The sequence below is a fragment of the Panthera pardus genome, unplaced genomic scaffold, assembly GCF_024362965.1.
Source record: "Panthera pardus isolate Hobbes unplaced genomic scaffold, ASM2436296v1 HiC_scaffold_13, whole genome shotgun sequence".
In the NCBI taxonomy this organism is placed as follows: Eukaryota; Metazoa; Chordata; class Mammalia; order Carnivora; family Felidae; genus Panthera; species Panthera pardus.
The window spans coordinates 199,517,713-199,537,799 of record NW_026526688.1 but is presented as its reverse complement, the minus strand read 5'-3'; the positions used below and the strand labels follow the sequence as shown (position 1 = coordinate 199,537,799).

At 55.9% G+C, this 20,087-nt stretch overlaps 1 protein-coding gene across 5 annotated transcripts in view; it reads right to left on the bottom strand.

Annotated features, from left to right (window-relative positions):
• EVC (EvC ciliary complex subunit 1) overlaps positions 1–20,087 on the bottom strand; it is a 74,701-nt gene that overhangs the window by 28,256 nt on the left and 26,358 nt on the right. For all 5 annotated transcript variants that reach the window (XM_019453738.2, XM_053901702.1, XM_053901703.1 and 2 more), the window contains 4 exons: positions 17,725–17,883; positions 12,893–13,109; positions 10,298–10,446; positions 7,925–8,023 (listed from right to left, as the gene is read on the bottom strand). In XM_019453738.2, coding sequence (XP_019309283.2) covers positions 7,925–8,023; positions 10,298–10,446; positions 12,893–13,109; positions 17,725–17,883 — 624 coding nt within the window. The remainder of the gene's footprint in view (positions 1–7,924; positions 8,024–10,297; positions 10,447–12,892; positions 13,110–17,724; positions 17,884–20,087) is intronic.

Below are 20,087 nucleotides of genomic sequence, written 5' to 3'. Positions count from 1 at the left end.
TCAGCCCACCTCGCCCACTCCAGTCTTTTCCCGAAAATGTATTTCTTTAAATTGAGGCAAACCAAAAAACATGTATGATAATATATTAAACACCTGTGATTCCACCACTCAGATCTTTTTTTTTTTTTTTGTAGATTAAAAATACTAAAGTTTACAGGTGAAATTGGAATCCGTTATGTTCCTCCTGTTGTTCTTTTCCCCCTCCCTCCCAGCATCCTCAGAGACATCCATCCCCATGACCTCCACATCTCTCTTTCCAGCTTGGATTTCTACACCCTCACTCCATATTATGTTCATAAATGTGGCTTTCGTGTGAGTTATCCACATAAATGGCATCCTGTGGCATGTTTCATGACACAGAGGCTTTTTCAAGCCACTCCCCTTGTCCCAAATCCAGACACTTTCATTCCTGGAGTGGACTCCTCTTCATCCTGCAAAACCCCTGCAAAACAACCCCTTCTCTATGAAGCATTCCCTGGGTGGCTCAGACTAACATGGCTGTCTCTGACCCTGGCTTCCCACAGCTCTTTGGTCAGCTGCCCAGGGCACTGAAACTACAATTTATTTGTCACCCCTCCCCCAAACCACAGTTCTCTGAAAGCGGGGGCCACATGATACCCAGATCGCACCAACATCTTGCATCCTCCTGGACCAAACACCCGGGTTCAGTACCTGAATGTATCACGCACGGACGTGATGTCCAATGCCCATTCTGCAATCTCTGTCTGGGAACTCCCCACACACGTCCCAAAACTCAAGTTGCGGTCTCCTCTTCGGGGAAGGCCTTCCTGACTGCAGGGCTTGATTGGACTCAGTGTGATTTAGGCTGAACACCTCCTTCCTTCTGGGGTTCTGGAACCTCGGTGCAGACCAGGTAAACAGCACCCATGTGACTGACCCCCCCCCCCTCAAAATCCTTGGACTCCTAAGCTCAGGAGAGCTTCCCTGGTGACACCAGTCCACACAGGTTATCACACTGCAGGGGTGGAATTATGCACAGCTCCGCTGGGAGAGGATTCTGGAAGCCTGCTCTCGGTTCCTTCTGGACTTGGCTCGCCCCGTGCACCTGTTCCCTTCGCCGATTCTGCTTTGAATGTCTTCACTGAAATTTAGCATAAGCAGGTTCTGTGCTGAGTCCTACAAGTCCCCCCACCAAATGATCAAATCTGAGCATGGTTTGGGGGGCACCAAAGAGGAACCCTTCCTTTGCTGCCCCTCTGGCACCTGCCTCCCTTTGTGGTCACTGGCTGTGTCATTGTCCTTCTCAAGGACGAGACCAGGAAGTTTCTTAACAGTCTTGTCTCACTACCTAAGCATCTGTAGGGCCTGACATAGCGCCTGGCACGCAGCAGGTAAAACACTATTAACTGGTAATAATTATGAATTCCTACCATATACCAGGGGATGCCATGAACAGTCTTCTTGTATAATCTCTTTCGATCCTTGTAACAGTGCAATGATGATGTTCTATTATAACTACCATTATTTCAGATGAGGAAACTAAGGCACTGATCAGGAAAGTAACCGGACATGCTTTGTAGAGAGTGGGTCCTGGCCACTGGATGGTCGGACTCGTACTCATAACCAGTATGCTACAAGGAGAGCACACTCTTTTTTTGAAAGAAAAATAAACATATTCTCAGCACCTGGAATGGTGTACCTAGGTCATACCTGGTGTGTTCAATGAATAGAAATTAAATTGAATTGAAGTCGGTGTTAATTAAACCCAACGAACGTCCTGCTTTAAGGAGCTCATAGCCAAGCTGGAGTTTGTTCAGAATACAGTGATCACGACGGGGACATAAGTGACCCACAGCCTTTCGAAGGTTTAGAGAGCCTACCGATAATGGACAAACAGCTCATTTGGACCAATCCTCCCTCTGAGAATGAATGAAAAACAAAGCTGGACAAAAGGCTTATTAAATGATCATGAAAGTCCCAAGAGCCAACAAGACAGCGAGGAGAACACGAGCAGAGGTCGTGAAGAAGGCACAGTCAGAGAAGCGTGCCCAGCTCTGGGGCTGTGCTTAGCCATGGGGAGCGGGTCCATCCAGAGGAGACAGCTGAGCACCTGACAGGACTTCTGATGGCCACCAGCTCAAAAGGGAGCTCATGGCTCCCCAGGGGTGGGTCCTGGTAAGTCATTCCATGCTTAGCATCAGAACCCAAAAAGCTCCACCACGAATGCAATGGAAGGCAACAGGCTCCGACTGGTTTAAACAGCTGCAGCCCAGAGTCAGTTCATGGGGGTGGCCCAGGACATTTCAGGCCCTGACCTCAAATTAAGGTCACCTTGAACCCCAGAGGCCCAGTCATCTGGCAGAAGCAAAGGCAAATCCTCTTTGGAGGACATGACTGTATGCCTGAAAATACTTTTACAAATAAATGTACACATTTGGAATAAGGCATATAATAAAAAAACAAAGAGGCACACAAGGAGATCAGACAACATCACCAAAGACCCCACAGACAACAGACATCAAAAACAAGCCCTCAGGTACCCCCGGGGGCGTAATTATAGGATGCGGACTTTAAAGCACTGATGCTCGCTATAGCACGAAATTAAAAGCCACTCCTGAGCCTCGAAGCAAAGAGCTGGCCGTGTGGCATCAGCACATCCTCCGGCGGGGCTGGGGCTCGAGGTCAGGCAGGTCCACGTGAGCCCCGGTAAACTGCGGACCACGGCTCAGGCGGGCTTCCGTGGCCGGCCACACGCAGTGCGTGATGCCGCGAGGGTCAGTGCCGTCCACACTCGGTGGGAAAGGACACCTGAAGGGATCGGGATGGGAGCCCTGGATTCTGCCCCACGCGCTGACTGTGCTCTGCATGCTTGTGCCGGAATAAACCGTAACCGTGGGCAGAACAGCTTTCCGTGGAGTCCTTCTCGAGGACTTGGGGACCCCCAAACTTGCATTTGGTGTCAGGCTTGAGGGTGTCTGGGGATTCCTCCCAAACGCTCCCTGGGCGCCTAGAATGATCACTGCTGCCTTCTTTGAGGACAGTTTCCATTTTTGCTTTTATTTTCTTCAGCCCTGACTCTTGGGGGGAGACTCGGAAGCTGAGAGAGGGCTCAGGCTGGGCAGGCTGCCGTCCCACCGCACTCCTCAGCAGACCCAGCACGGGTGGGACAGTCCGGAGTGAGATCCAAATCAACAAGTAGGTCGACGCGGCACCCTGGAAGGGGACGGTGGCAGCCCAGCCGTGTGCCCATCACTACCAGGACGACTCTGGGCTCGTTCCAGCCGTCTCTCCACGAAGCCCCGAGACATGTTCTTCAGCGGCCACTGTCTCAGTCTCACCGAGAATGTGCCATTTGTTTAAAGGCCGAGCGATGGTGAGAATTTAGAAACATGCGCTTTTCTCCGCAGCCTGAGAACCCTCAGGTGGTCATCGAATTTATCGCACAGCCTCCGTGCCCGTGACATCATGATCGACGTCCTGCCCAGAGAGGGGAGATGACGACTCCCGGTGCCTGGGTCTGCGGAAGAGCCAGCCAGACCGCAAGGCGCATCATGTCCTGCATATGTTCTGTGCTCACACAGCCTCCCGGGCAGGCAGTAATGACGACCGCGGTCGCGATAATATGTTTTGAATGCTCACCACGGGCCTGACGAATGTGCGAGCTTGTTTAAGCCTCTGAATAGCTAGTCCTGTGGAGAAAGCTTATTATTCCCGTCGTAACAAAGGAGATGAGATGCTGACCATCAAAACAGAGCCCGACCCAGACTTCTCGCCGCCCCCCACCCGCACCATGCCAGTGCAGGCCCCCATGGTCTCCTGCCCGGAACTCCGCAATGCGTCCCCAGGTCCCCGCCTCCACCTCTGCCCCCCCACAGTGCCTTCCCTGCACAGAAGCCAGAGGGATCCTCGCAAAACATGAGCCAAGTCACTTCCCTACTCAAAACACGCCAGTGGCTTCCCGTGCTGTTCCGATGTCAGTGCACATGTCTTCAGATGGATCGCAGGGCCCTTGGGTGGAGGCTGTCCGACCTCGGCCCACGTCGCGCTCCCCTGCCCTCCCGCGGCGGCCGCATTAGCCCCCGTGCTGCTGCTGGATCCCCGAGCTTGTCGCTGGCCCCGGAGCTTTGCAAAGATGAGCACTTTATTTATTTGGTTTGCAGCTGACTAGGTTGCACAAAACAGGGCTCAGTAATACTGAACGAAAAGGAATGAACAAACTCCCCGAGTCAGCAAGGAAGCCAGATTCACACTCTGCAGCAAGAGCTGTGCTCCTCAGCCTGGGGCCTGAGATCCCCTGTTCAGTGTGCTCAGCTGTCGGGTAGCCAGGGAGGTATTTACTGAGCACCTACTGTGTGCTGGGCCCTAGGCCCCAGCCCTGCTCTCCTGCTGCCATAATGGTCGATAACGTTCTCCGTCTCCGTTCTGCAGACGAGGAGGTGAGCTCAGAGAGGTTAAGGCTCTTGCCCGAGGTCACCCAGCGAGGAATGGCTCTGCCAGCATTTAACCGGCTCATTCAGCTTCTCTCTACTCCACCTGAGGGCTTCAACCTCTCCTTCCGGAAATACCAGGAAAGCAATTCCCAATAACCAAAGGCAACGATTTCCACAATGAAGGAACATAAAAGAAACCAAAGTTATCTGGAACCAAAGGGTTCAACATGAGCTGATAAAAAGAGTCTGAGGGGGCACCCGGGTGGCTCAGTCAGTTAACCGTCCGACTCTTGATTTCGGCTCAGGTCATGATGTCACAGTTCCGGAGACTGAGCCCCGCGTCGGGCTCTGTGCTGAGAGCGCGGAGCCTGCTTGGGATTCTCAAGCTCGCTCTCTGCCCCTCCCCCACTCACTCTCGCTCGCGCTCTCTCGAGATAAATAAATAAGCATTAAAAACAATGGATCCGAGGAAACATGGCTGGACTAACTCTGGGAGACAAGCTGGCACAGGACTTTGGTTACGTCCTTTACAAGCAGCTACGCACATGCACGGAGTCACGAGGGCCTTCTTGTGCCGTGCGCCTCCAAGGACCGCCTCAGAGGCACAGAGTCCAGCAGTGTCACCCCTGGTTCACACCAGACAGCCTCTCCCTGATGCTACAATAAAGGGGGTCTTTAATCTCAGCCCGAGCTCTCACAGGCCCGGCAACCAGACCCAAGCGCAGGAAAACCAAATGCATAACATCGTAAGGACGCCACTGGAGGGATGGGGCTGTGGTCACTTCGGTGTCACCACAGACCTTTATTGAAGCGAATGTAATTCCTGGCGGCCACAGAGACTGGCCAGGCACTTCCGTACGCGCTGCCCGTTCCTCCGGCAGCAACGACCGGTGGGCGTTTTGTCCTTGCTTTATGGAGAAGGAAAGTGGGTTCGGTTGAAAGATCTTCGCCTCCCATCCCAGCTCAAGAGAGGGAGTGTCAGCCTGCCGGAGGGGGGGTCGGGGGCCGTGGGGCGGGGCATTCAGAGCAGCTGCCCCACGAGTGTCAGCTCACTGGACCACCCCACCCCCTCCAAGACAGCGGTTCTCAAACTCTGCCGCATCGGAGTGTCGTTGGGATGGAGGAAACCGAGGCACAAGTCAGACAAGCTGTTCCTGATCACGTAACTGGCGAACAGCCTGGCTGGGATTAGAACCCAGGCCGTCTGGCTCCACAGCCAGGATGTCACTACTACACGGCCCCCACACTGAGCAACACGCTTCGTGGCAAGAACATCAGCACCGAAGGTAGAAGGACTTCTTTTAAATCCCGTCTTCACTACTCGTTGACTCTAGAACTTGAGCAGGACGGTGGGGCCAGCACAGGGAGGCTGTGTAACCAACGCAAGTCACACAGCATTGTTAGCATCCAGGGTGGGCCTGGGACTCAGCTTTCTCACTCCCCGCGCAGGGATCTGAGTCCTGACAAGGTTGTTCGTTTCCTGCCTGGGGGGTCTGGGACTTTGACTAATTGAATCCCACCCTGCACATTTCTCGAGAAAACCCTTCCCAGCTCCACATCTGCATAGGAAGGAAAATGCAGTTTTCACCACACAGGTTTCTCATTTGGATTAAGTGATCAAATACTCAGAAAGCACTGAAGACAGTAGCTTGCCTGGAACAAAGATCGGCTTCTGTATCAGTTTCCTGTGGCCGCCATAGCAAAATCCCATAAACCATGTGACTTTAAACAACAGAAATGGATTCTCTCACGGCTGTGAAGGCAGAAGGCAGAGACCAAGGTGTCGGGCAGCACTTGGAGGGCAGCACTCCCTCCAAAGGCTCTACCGGAGGGTCCTTGCCACCTCCTCCAGCTCTGGTGGCCCCCGGTGCTCCAGGCGTGTGGCTGCCTCGCTCAGGATCTGACATCATCTTCATGTGGCCTTCTCCCTTCTTATGAGGACGCCAGTCATTGGATCCAGGGCCCCTCTCAGTCACTATGGTCTCATCTCAACCAATTACATCTTCAAAGACCCTATTTCCAAACAAGGTCACATTCGGAGATTCCAGGGGAACTTGAAATTTGGGGGGGATGCCGTTATGAATAGGATTGTGTCCCCCAAATTCAAATACAGAAGCCCTAACCCCAATGTGACTGCACCTGGAGATGGCCCTCAAGGAGATCCCGCAGGTTAAGTGGGGTTATAAGAGATGCCCTCAGCTCACAGGGCTGATGTCCTAACACGAGGAAGACACCAGAGTACTCTTTCTCGCCATGAGCACAGAGGAAAGGCCAAGTGAGGACACAGCGAGAAGGCGGCCATCTGCAAACCAGGAAGAGGGTCCTCAACAGAACCCAACCACGCCCCCACCTTGATCTTGGACTTCTGGCCCCCAGAACGGTATATACGATGATATATACATCCTCTGTTTAAGCTCCCCTGTCTGGGGCACTTTGTTACGGCAGCTGAACTGACTCATACAGACCCTATTCACCCAGTATAGCTGCCACGACGGTGAGGGTTTGCACTTCCCGCCTTCACACGTTTTTCTGGGCCTGGGATGTCCCCCCAACTCCTCGTCCACAGGGCCTGTCTCCTCCCTTAAGGTTTGGCTCAGGCATCACTTCCTACAGACAGTTGTCTTCGACCTGGCCTGAACCCCAGGGCATCCCTCATGCCCCCTCCCTGTACCCGAAAGCGGGATGTTACAAGGGGAGCCAGCCCCGAGGGGGTGTGTCCCAGATGCCCGCGGCTGCCTCAGGGCCCCCCCCCAACCCCCCGCGTATTCGGTGTTCACGCCACTCCCAAGAAGAAGAGCTGTCATTGTCCCCATAGCCCAGGCGGGGAAACAGGGAACCAGAGAGGCCCAGGGAAGTCTGGAGGCCACACAGTGAGGAAGGGGAAGAGCCAGGATGCCGACCCAGGCACTTTGGGTCTGGCGTCGACCCTTCACGCGCTACCCATCACGATGGCACTTGTCAACTTCCTTTGCGACGACACGTCTGCATTTCTGCCTTTCCAGCAGCTCAGGGTGTGTACCCGAGGCAGGCGCCCTGTGTCTCAGTGATCACCATATCCCCTGGAGCCCCTGTCACTCTGGAGGGCGCGTGCGCACGCCTGTTCTCCCAAAGCCAGCCTTCCAGGCAAGCGGGGATCCCCCTGCCCCGCTCCTCCGGAACTGCATGAGGTTGTCCAGTGAGAAAGGGGGGGGGTGGTGCCGGCACTCCGAGCCAGGCCTCGCGCTCCCTCCTCGTCACGGCTCTACCCTGACGACGCCCACAAAAGCCAGCCTACTTTCCATCCTGGGTGAACTCACTTCCAAAGGCCGTTGCCTCTAGGGACACTTGGAGGAAAGAGCCCTGAGCTCCACAGAAAACAGAAGGTTTTCTGGTATATGAGGTGGGGAGGGACCCATGGCAGGCGTGTGCCCAGCCAGAGGGCCGGGGCTGGACCCAAACCTGCATCTCTGGGGCCCCGGGCTGGAGGATGTGAGATTCCCACGCACACGCAGATCCTGAGGGTTCTCTGAAGGTCCCTCCGTGATGCCACATACCTGGCAGAGCACAGCCATGGCCTCGGTGGTCCTGACGTCCTCCTGTTCCTTCAGGTAACTCTGGGTCAACCTCTGTCTCTCCAGGACTTCGTGAAAAGCCTGTGAGTAAAACAGGGGCTGAATCAATCCCACGAGACAATGCTGATTTTTTTTTTCTAGAAAAAAGGACCCCTGCCTCTCAGATCTGAAGGATGTCCATCCCTGATTTATATACAAGGAGGGGCACCTGGGGGGGCTCAGTCAGTTAAGCGTCTGACTTCGGCTCAGGTCATGATCTCGAGGTCCGTGAGTTCGAGCCCCACATTGGGCTCTCCGTTGTCGGCGCGGAGCCTGCTTGGGATTCTCTCTCTCCCTCTCTCTCTTCCCCTCCCCTGCCCCACCCCAAATAAATAAACAAACTTCAAAAAATGTATATACGTGAAACCAGAGGCACAGGGATAGCACGTGGCTGCAGTTTGCAAATTTGGTCGCCTGGCCACAAGCCACCCAGACATCATTCTGTGACTAAACTGCTGGGGACCACCACCCAGGCTCTGGGAGACCACCCAGTGGAGCCCACCGCCTGGCAGGGCCAGTCCAGACAGGCCATGAGAGGTCAGTGTGGTCAGTGACCAGCCAGGTCCACCCTGACCACGTGGCTGGGCCCCGCCCTGAGGAGCCCAGAGAAGGGCAGGGAGCAGACACAGGGGTGCATCAGGGGGTCCCAGACACGATCAGGGAGGCATGGCAGGTCATAGCGACAGAGGGGAAGATTCCTCTCAGGGAGGGTCCACAGGGGAAAACTCCTCGTGTACGCTGAGTCTTTAAGGACAAGGAAGTTTCCCTGGAAGACGGGGAACCCACTCTACTGGGGTTCTAGGAGCCACTGCAGCTGGGACCAGGCGGTACGAATCCGTCCGGCCCTGGTGGGGGCGCGGAGCGGGAGCTGGGCGGAGAGGGAGGGGCAGGGACCAGAAAAAAAAAGGACACTGGGTCTGGGTGAGAGTTGCATTCATTCATTCATCCGTTCATTCACTCCTTTATTCACGTATTTATCCTTTTTCTCATTCACTTGTGTATTCATCTATCCTTTTACACACTCGTCCAACCTGTTCTTCCCACACCCATGTCTCCTGAGCACCAACGTGTGCCTGGCCTGGGCTGAGGTCCTGGGCAGCCTGTGCCATGTGATGTTGGCAGAGGGGCCAGTACAATCATAGCCTCTCTCACTCTTTTAAAATTTTTTTAATGTTGATATATTTTTGAGACAGAGCATGAACGGGGGAGGGTCAGAGAGAGAGGCAGACACAGAATCCGAAGCAGGCTCCAGGCTCCGAGCTGTCGGCACAGAGCCCGACGCGGGGCTCAAACCCACGAACTGTGAGATCATGACCTGAGCCGAAGTCGGACGCTTAACCGACTGAGCCACCCAGGCACCGCAGCCTCTCTCACTCTTAGTTCTGATACATTTTCCCGAGGACAGAAACAGCTCCTGCCCCGCTTTACTGCCTGGAAGGGACCTGGGAGGAGGCTCCTTGAGGAAGGGGGCAGCTGGACCTTAAAGGGACCTCAGGGCCTCTCCTCTGTTCTCGAGGGTCTCCTCTCCCGGCTCCTCACTGGGGAGCTGCCGCTGCCCTCAAGGTGCCCCTGGAGGGGGGGCGGTGCGTGCCTGTGACCATGTGGGTCACCGTCCCTCGATCCCCCTGGCAACACCGAGATGAGGTCCACCACAGGCCAATGCAGAGCAGAAGGGACCAGACAAGCAGTCTCGCTGGACCCTGACAACCCACGACGTAGGTGCCATTACTCCCAGTGTGCAGATGAGGAAGCTGAGGGCTGGGGGGTGAGCGATGCGTCCAAGGTCACTTGGCCCCCTAGCAGCAGAGTCGGTGTTCCAACCCATTTCCAGGCAGCCCCCGTGCCCAATGGCCTGACCACCGTGCAGGAAGGACAAGCAGACCCCGGCCCCGCCCATTAGCGGGGAAACACAGGGGCAAAGGCAGGGTCTTCTTCCCTCTGAGAACCTGAGCCGGGGTTGTTTCAGCCTATGCCAGGGACAGCTCACTTCCTTGCCCTCAAGGACAGTGACCTCTTGTCTCTTGTCGGCGAGTCTCCTCGTCCCCTTCCTCGTCAGGACAAGGGCATTTTCTAGCGTGGCCACCTCCCTGGTCCTGCCGACTCAGCCTCACAGGCACGGTCCCCGGGGCCCCTGGACGTGCTAAGGTCACCGGGCTGACACGTGGAGGCGAGAAGCTGACCTCGTGCCTGGCAGATGTCAAAGCGTCTGGCTTTCCTGGCTTGGTCATGAGGACCAAGCCCCAGCACTCAACCTGCGTGGCCGTTCCTGGGACGGCCGTGCCCGTGGACATGGTGGGGAGTCAGGAGCAGGTTTACCTGGAGGAACTCGGCCGGGTCGGAGGTCAGCTGTGCCTCGGCCAGGAAGCCCCTCTGCTCCTCTTCTTGAGCCAGCTTCAGCTTCGCCGTCCCCTCTGCCTGGTGGACCAGCGACGCTTTAATCAGGTCTTTGCCTCGCTGCACAAACTCTGAAATGGAAATAAGCCACGGGACATGGCAGGTGACTCTCCCGGCAAGACCTTCCTGTCTCCTGCCGGCACCAAGGACGAGCCACACGGTTTGATCTTTCAGGCACGTGTGCTTCCAAAAGGCCAATGTTAGGAGCTCCTGGTCCCACATTATTTGAGGGACCCCCACTTCCCCTCGGGCCCAGTGCTCAGGACACCACACGAGGCTTCACTTAGCTGTTATGCAGGGCGGCCGGCCAACCTGACGAAGAAGAGGCATTTTCCTGGGGCAAAATGAGGGAGGTGGGGGTGACGCAGGGAGGGACAGGTGGTAGGGCAGGATAGAAGAGACGGGGTCTGCTGGGAGACAGTGACATCTCAGACTGTAGTTGAGTCAAAAACCAGGAGGATGAGCCCAAGGGCAGGGCCTCTGCTTGATGGGGGAGGTTACAGGAGGGAGAGAGGCCGGGGTCTAAAACCACCCTCCACCCCGCCCCTGGTCACTCAGCCTGGCAGTGTGGCACAGCCCCGGGCGCTGGGGCCGTCCCAGGAGCAGGACCCAGCCCTGCTCCCAGTCTGCTCCTGGTCCTGAGAGGTTGAGACAAGGGTTAGGGAGAATCAGTGCCATGTGGATGAGGGACGGGGTGGTGGGGTGGGAAGGATGAGGCGTGACAGGCAGTGTGGGACCCCAGAGAAGGATCCCGGGAGAGGAGACAGAGAAGGCAGCCAGATCCTTCTCCCCAAGTGGGGGCAATGTTGAGTGTCGAGGCTGGAAAAGTCCATGGGGGCCAGGCTACCAGGGGTCTGCAGTCCTTGGAGATGTTTGCTTCAGCATTTCATACACAAACACACACACACACACACACACACCTTCCACACTTGAGACACAAGCACACTTCCTTGGGTTTTGTCTGAGAATCTCCCCCTGACTCTCTTTGCCTCCCGTGTCTTGTCCAAGTTCAACAGAGCCTGATCACTGGGGGCTGTGTGTCCTGTCCCTGCCACTCTCTGCTGCTGGGGCCTCTTTCCGCTGGTAAAGCCCAGGCCATTGTGTGTGATGACCCCCAAGGCCAGATGTGCTCATTCTACACAGTCCAGAGCTCCAGCCAGCCAATGGCAGGCTTCCACGTGGTCACAGAAGCCGTGACACCGAGTGACACAAAGACCTCGTGGAACGGCCTGGTTGGAGTCCTGAGGTCCCAGCACTGAGTGCCTGCCCTCTGGCCCCCTCTCCCCAGGTCAGCGGGCAGGCTTGGTGGAGGGGACATGAACACTGCAGACAGAGGACCAGGTCCCTGGCTGCGATGAAACCCAATGCTATGAACGGAACTGCGTCCCCCCAAATTGATACACTAAAGCCCTGCCCGCCACGTGACTGCATTTGGAGACGGGGCCTAGACAGAGGCACTTAAGTTGAAACGAGTTCATGAGGCTGGGGTCCTAATCCCATAGGGCCAGGGCCTTAATGAGAAGAGGAACAGGTGCAGGAAAGCTCATTCTCTGCCATGTGGGGACCCGGGGAGAAGGTGGACATCTGCGAGCAGGGCACGGTCTCTCAGGAGCGGCTGGAGCTCTGATCTTGGACCTCAGGGTCCTCACAACTGGGAGGGAAGGAATGTCTGGCGTGTGAGCCCTCTGGTCTGTGCCACCTTGTTACGGCGGCCCGAGGTGACCAAGATACCTGGACACCCCCTGGTCCGACAGTGTCCACACCCGTGTGGCTGTTGGAATCCGCTGGGGAAACTGTTAAGCACACGGGCCCCGTGCCCGGCAGACACCCTGAGGGCAGAGAGGCCCCAGCCTCTGCCCGGCCACTATCACGGCCCCAGGCAAAGGCCATCACAGAGCCGCCCGTGAGCTCTTCTGCCAACGGCCCGGGAAAGCGGGTGCGGGCAGCGTGTGCCCCACAGGTAAAAGACGAGGCTTCCTTTTTTCTACTGATGTGACCTGGACTGGGTCTCCGATGCCCTCAGCGCCTTGAACCTTAACCTGCGCACCTCCCAGGGCCCACCTTAGCCACATCAGGTTCCCTCTCCTGCCCCACACGCTCAACCACTGCCCGCCCGCACCTGCCCTGCTAAGCAGGGCCCTGTAGGGCTGCAGGCTGCAGCTGAGTGGCATGTGTCCTTTCTGGGCATTTCCACGCCCCTCTGCGCTCTGCATAGTCCAGGCGCTTCTCCTGCAGGACCCTGGGGCCTCCGTCAGCCCGGATCACTGGGGAGTAGACGCAGCGGGCAATCCCCGACCCCAGGGGCGGCCTGTATCGAATGCTACCTTATGGGGAAGGCAAGCAAGCCTCAGAGAAGTTACGAGATGTGGTTCCAGGGGCAGAAAGGCCATCGCAGGCTGTGCTGGTCTCCCGGGCGCTGCTCCACGTCTCCTGACACTCCCAGGCCCGGGCCACCCCGCACCACCCCCTCCCAGGCGCGGGAGGGCTGCGCCCCGGACCAGGCCACCGCTCACTCACCCCTGCCGAAGCGCTCCGCCTCTCCCCAGAAGGCCTTGTGCTGCTGTGCGAGCAGCTCCTCCTTCTGTCGCCCGGACAGCCTCCCCTCGACGGTCAGCAGCTCCAGGCTGCGGGACAGGGCAGCCAGTCGGCATCTGGTCTCCTCCTGGATTTGCAGCTTCAGGGACTCGATCGTCTTTGCCATGTGCACCCGCCCCATTGTTCTCTCCAGGGCGTCCTGGGAAGGGAAACACCCTGGGTCAGCGCCCGATGGCACAGGTCTGCTGATGGCCACGGGCTGCGTCCACCCTGGTGCCCATACCTCCCTGGGAGCGGAGGCCGGACCACCGGGCTGTCCTTCTGAGCCTCCCGTGTCTGCCCCTTGGATGCGGACAAAATCACCCCTTACGGGGGTGTGGAGAGGCCGACACGGGGTGGTATACAGAAAGCACTTAGTACACAGAGAGCCCTCCTCCGGGGCTGCTCTTCCGGGAAGGGATTCAATCCGTGCCCATGGCCCAAGAGGAACATCCACCTTCCTTACGTCCCCCCGCCCCTCCCCAGTCAGCTGGGCCTCTGGCCTCCGCAGCCCTAGAAAAATAAGGCGAAGGAATAATAAAGGTTACAGGAATCCTCGGCTTCTGAGCCTCAGAGAGCCTGAGACGCGGGGATTGAAGAGACCTTGGAAGGTAAGACTGACTTTATGAGCGGCTCCCTCGAGGTCAGACTTTAGAATGGGCCCGGCCCCGCCCTACCACAATGTCATCACTTAGGACAGGACTCGTGGAAAAGACACTTCCCCAGGGCAGGAAGTGACCAGAGCCAGGCGGGACACTGTGGATCCGGAAGCTTCAGAGGGTAGCTGCTCACCTGACAGAATGAGTGTGAGGCCCATGGAACCAGGGGGGAGGTGCTGCTGTGCCTAGGAGGCCCCAGATCCCGGGGGAAGGACGCCTTTCCCACCCGGGCGGGGCCCCGGCAGAGCCCCGAGTCAGCGTCTGCTCCCTTCTCCTCCTCCACGCCTGCAATCCTGCCTCCTCAGACCGCCTCTCCATCTCCTTCCCGCTGGCTCCAGTCACAGCCAGTTCAGGCCCCAGTCACTCGTGTCCTGCTGTCCTAGCCTCCAGCCGTCCCCCTGTGCTCTGCACCTGTGTGGCAGACAGGGTCTTTCTGAGATGCACACACAGAGACGTCCTCTGGCCTGAACCCTCCAGTCACTGCCTTCAAACCAAGTCTGACCCCAGGGCATGGTGCCCCTGGTCCCCAAGGACCAGGCCTGGCTTCTGTCTCGAGCCTCGTCCACACACCTCCCTGCACCGGGCTGCCCTGCGTGCCTGGCTCTCAGCTCCGCCGGGCCTTTGCACACTCCGTACCCCCTCTCCTCTGCCTGCTAGTCCTACTCACCCTTACTGGCTGGGCTGTGTGGTGCCCTCCCTGATCTTCCCCACCCCCACCGGGCCCCTCCTCCGTGCTTCTGTCTTTAAGGAGCTAATCACAAGGGACAGTCCCAGGCCAGACCGAGAGCCCTTGAAGACCGGGTCTGTGTTCTGGCAACGTGAGAACAGGGCAAGGATAAGGATCCCCCAGTTACAGACAAGAATGCTGAGGTTTATTCCGGAAGGCCACGTAACTAGCCCAAGGACAGTGGCTTTGAACCTTCCTCTCCTCCTATTATAGAGGCACCAGCCAGCAGCCGGCAGGCCCATGACCACTACGGGGCGCAAGAGGATAAGCCCTGGGCGGCCGTGTGCCTGGCGGGAGGGCTCTGTTCTGCAAGGACCCAGACAGGGCGACACTAGGAAGCAGTGCCCCCAGCCACCGCAGCTGCCACCTCTGAGGTAGCAAGGTGAGCCCTTGCCGCTCAATAGTGACAGGACAACCTCCGGATGTATATTCAAAGAAAGACAGCAGTGGAAAGAGGCGAGCACGGGCAGAGGGGCGTCAGATGGGAGGCGAGCGGTCCCCTTTGCTCCGAGAGTGTAGCAGGGAACTCGACAGGTGCCTCGGCTAGAACTTGACTCAGCCTCTCAGAGCAGCAGACTATGGGCACAGAGTCCTCCTGGGACACGAAACTTATGGAGCTGCTGTGAGGATTAAGTAAAATATGTAAAGTATTTAAAATAGCAGCCGGAACATAGTAAGTGCTCATGAATGCAAGCTGCCGGCATAATTATCTTACAAGCCCCCACATTGCTCTTGGCACAGCTTATTTATAAATTTTTTTAATGTTTATTTATTTTTGAAAGAGTGAGGGAGGGGCAGAGAGAGAGGGAGACACAGACTCTGAAGCAGGCTCCAGGCTCTGAGCTGTCAGCACAGAGCCCGACGCGGGGCTCGAACCCACAAACCTCAGGATCGTGACCTGAGCCGAGGTCGGACACTTCATCGACTGAGCCATCCAGGCGCCCCGATCTCAGCACAGCTTTTTTGGTCAAACATCCCAGGAGATTGATTCTGGTGACCTCTGGGGTCCTTCCCAGGACCCTACCAGTCTGACACTCATGATGCCATGTGAACATTATAGATCCAGCGGCCCAGGCCAAAATGCTCAGACACCGACCCAAGAACTTATATCCTTAGGGAGTTTATCAGCAACATAAAGAAGCTACTATTTTGGGGATTTTTGCCGTTGTTGTTGTTCTGTTTTTTGATACCTGTGATGCAGGCAGAGCCTCGCTCTCCTGTAGAAACAGATCATAGGCCTTTGCCTGCGGGCATGTGGCCCGCAGGGGTCTAATTGCTAACACACACTGAGCATTTCCTGTGTGCTAGGATCTGTTCTAAAGGCCTTACGTATTATCCACTCTCTAACATTCTCAGAGCAGGTGCTATTCTGACTCCCCACTTTACAGAGGAGGAAACTGAGTCACAGAGAGGTTAAGTAACCTGCCCCAGGTCATACATACAGCTAACAAGCAGCAAGGCTGTGGTGTGAGCTCAGGTCTCCAGCTCCAGTCTGTAACACTGTTTCTGTAAGAGAAGGAGGCCCACAAGGAGGTGCCCATCAAATGTTGGCTAAGAGAAGGACACATTGATAGCCTGGATAGTGCCTTCCCTTCTTCCTATTTGGAAGTTACTGGCTAATACTTGGGCCGGAGTCAGCTAAGGATACATTTTTTTTTCTGCATCAATATCCTGTTGGCAGAATGATAACTGAACAAAAAGAAAAAAAAAGAGGGAAAAAAAGTCTTTCTCTTTTGATCAGCATTAGTATCAGCAGCCTTATCAAATTAAAATCTAATTCACAAGGGTTTGGACGGCAAAGCTGGAAGCTTGTTGCCCAGGCTCAGCCATGTCAACCGACAGCACGCGGATCCTAGGCGGGTCGCTGAGCTGGCTCCCGCTCTGCTCGTCCCGAGTATCTGCCGGGCCTACCTTCCAGCAGCACCGCGGAGGGAAAGATCGTATGTGGACATGATGCTATGTTCTCAGACAGCTGCTGCACCGCGGGCGTTTGTGAAAATGCACATCCTGATTCGGGTGGGGAGGTGCTGCATTTCTAACAGGGTCTTGGGGGCTACGGATGCCACTGGTCTGTGGGCCACACTCTGAAGCCGAGTGGTTGTGGGAAAGGCGCAGGGCCTGCTCCGTAGGTCTAAGCTGCTGGGTCTCTGAGCCAAGGACTGGGTGGCTGCTACAGGATTCTGAGCTGGGTGTGACCTGGGTGGGTGCATGGGCATGAGTTTCCGAGGTCAGAGGAAGGGGGAAATGGGTACATAGTGTGCAGGGCAAGGCCAAAACCACCTCTGGGAAACCCCACAGTGACTAGGGTGTTACGGGTCACAGAGCACTTCCTGGGGCCCTGTGTGCAGAAACTCCTAGGACTACTCTTTCATAAATAGAGTAATTGAAGTTCAGGAGGGTCAAGTAATTGGTTCAATACCACACAGCTTCAAGTGGCTGCACACTAGGTTCAAAGTCAGATACCAGTGGGTTATATCTCCAACTATGTATCAGAATTCTTTAGGGAGCCTTAAAACCAGCCAATACCAGGGTCTTCACTTTAGACCAATCAGGTTGGATCTCTGGGCATGAGGTCCAGACATGGGCATTTTCTGAAAGTTCTTCAGGTGATTCAGAGCCATCAGGAAAGCAAATGAAGTTCTGTCCACACAAGTGGGAGTCAACAATGACTACCCACTATGCTCCCCTGAAGCTCTAAACACTCCAGACTGATTAGGTCAGAATCTCTGGGATGGGGACCCATCTGGGACCCAAGCATCAGTCCTTTCTAAAGCTCCCCAGATGACTTCAGTGTGCAGCCAGGATTGAGAACCAGTGCTCTATTCAGCAGTAACACAAAGATGGTCAGCATCTCCACTTGAGGAATGGGTGAGTGGATATATGGATGGATGGATGGATGGATGGATGGATGGATGGACGGATGGACAAATGGGATAGATGGATAGACAGATGGATGGATGGACAGATGGATGGATGGATGGATGGATGGATGGATGGATGGATGGACAGATGAACAAATGGACGGATGGATGGATGGATGGATGGATGGACGGACGGACAAATGGGATAGATGGATAGATGGATAGATGGATGGACAGACGGACAGATGGATGGATGGACAGACGGACAGATGGATGGATGGATGGATAGACGGATGGACAGATGGACAGATGGATGGATGGATAGACAGACGGATGGATGGATGGACAAATGGGATAGATGGATGGATGGATGGATGGATGGATGGATTCACTGCTTTTCTCTGGGCTCTATATCCCCATCTACAACTTAAAGCTGTTCAACTTGATCTCTACGGGGCATCAAACTTCTGGATTCTCCTTCTCTAGAGTGAGTATCTTCATGTTCCCTCCCCGGCCCCTCCAGCATACCAGAGCCTGCAAATCCTGAGAGTCATGCAATAACCCTTCGGCTGCAATCATTCTTTCCGTGAGAGTCACCATGAGCTGTCGGGCTTTGGAGCTGGAACACTTAAATTGGTCCATAAGAAAGTGCTGGATATTTTCCATCTGTTTCCAGAAAGCTTCCATCTGTGAAATGAGAATGAGAAGCAAGAAGGTGGGTGTAGAAAACTTATTTAAGAAAGCTATAAAGCTAGATGGCTCCTGCTTGAGAATTACAATTCATTCCTTATCACAAACTGAGATTCTAAACAATTCTGCAATTCCGAGCGAGCTTATCTTGGCAATAATCGAGTTCTATAGAGAGGTTCCTCCTCGGAGTATTGTAGGTGCCCATCAGTTTCGAGGTGGCTTTTCAGCAAACACCAGTGCTCTGCTGATAAGGAAGGCAGGCACAATGAGATCACCCGGCGTAAACAGCTTAAAGACTCTTAAACAGGCCATGATTGCTGCCTGGGGAGTGCGTGAAATTCGACAGTGTGCTCCTGGAAGCTTCCAGATCTCTGAAAAGGATTAAATGTGTTCTGGAAATAAAAGCACGAATGGCTGCTTACATTTTAGTTATTGCCCTCAAAGTACAAAAGAGCAAATCTGGCAGAGACGATGCCGACCATGAAAAAATTCTGCTTTGAAATCTTTTTCCTCCGCCCCCCCCCCCGCCCCCCTGCATCTCCTCAGGAGGAGAGGTGGGAATCACGGAGGGTCTCAGATTATCGGGGCTCATCCAGCCGCCCAGAGCTGTGAGAGCCGTGACACCGGCAGTCAGGACAACTTCCCTTTACCGCACGCAGGTAGATGCCAGGCTCTGTGCTTCACGCGTTTTATTTCCAGGTGGAGTGTGTATTGGCTGGAGGCAGGGACAGGCTCAGAAAGTTAGGTCGCTGATCACGGAGCTGACGGGAGGCAGGGGCAGAGTTGGTGAAGGTCCACCCAACTCCCCAAGGAGTGGTTTCCTTCCCCGTGGCTCTGCCTCTCGGACGCTGAATTCGTCTGGGCACCTCTGGCCACACCGGGCATGGTGGCACCAGAAGCCCACCCTGACCTTGTTGCAATGGCGAAGGGTGGAGATAAACGCAACCTGAAACACTGAGTCACTCTGAGCAGCCCCCTCCCAGGGGCTGGGCACGGCCGAGAGGCAGCGCTCACCTGGGTGCCCTGGCGCCTCGTGTACTCAGTAACCCGCTATTTGCCCCAGTCGGCTGGCAGCCCATCCATCAAACCTCCAGCCTCCCACCTGTCCCTGCTGCCAGATGCCGTCCTTCCCGACGGCTCTAAGGGAACGCGACTGTCATCCATGACACCCCACACACCCCCAAACAGAGATGGATGTCCAGCCGGCTTTGGCACTTCCCCTCCAGCCCCAGGGAGCCGGGGTGCCCCTCTGTTCTTAGAAACTCCTGATTCCCTTGATTTCCGGGACATGATTTTCTCCTGGTCCCTCAGAGTCCATACTCTGCCTTCTCGTCTCAATTCTCCTTGACTCCTCCTCCTTAAATGCCGGCAGGATCCAAGACTGGGCACCAGGCTGCCTCCCCTACCCACTGTACAGACACCCTGGCCGGGCGTCTCCAATGCTGGAGGTCGCCGTACTTCAGGGCATCTTGGGCAAACTATGAATCATCTGTCTGAAATACGCAGACATGGACACACAGGTCCCTTGCTTCGGGAGCCTGAGGACCCCGGAATCCAGGCTGAGCGCCCTCCCTCTGCCATCTCATGCCACGAACATCCTCGCTCCCCGTGTCATCCGAGCCGAGCGTAGCGGACTCTCTCCATCCTTCAGCATCTCCACCTCAAGATGTCAAGCCGGGACTCACCAGCTCCCCTCCCAACTTGGCTCTCGTTCTGGGGTCCTTATTTCCACCGCGCGGATCCTCTACACCCGCTTCTCCCCCAAACTTCCTTATCTGCCGTCCTGTCAGCTCTCCCACTTTTTCTTACACCCCTGCTCCTACTTGCATTTGCCTTCCACAAAATTCCTACCTCCCTAGCCCCAGAGCTCATACCTCTCCCCCACACAGCAGCCTGAGTGGTCCTTCTGAGACAGAAATGGACCCAGCCACATCGGCTGCCAAACTCCAGTGACACCCACCTCCCTGGCACAAGATGAAAACCCTCGGGCCAGATCTCTGGCTTTATCTTGCTCTGCCTGCACCTCGCCCCCCCCCCCCCCGCCCCCCGGCTCCCTTCTCTGCCAGCATCCCCTGGCCAGCATCCACCCACACGTCTCCCAGAAAGCCTCTCAACGGGTCTCTTCTTCTATAAAGACTTTCCTAACCCTAGGGTACAACGAACTTCTCTCTCCGCGGCACCCCAGCCTTCCGCTGTTTTCA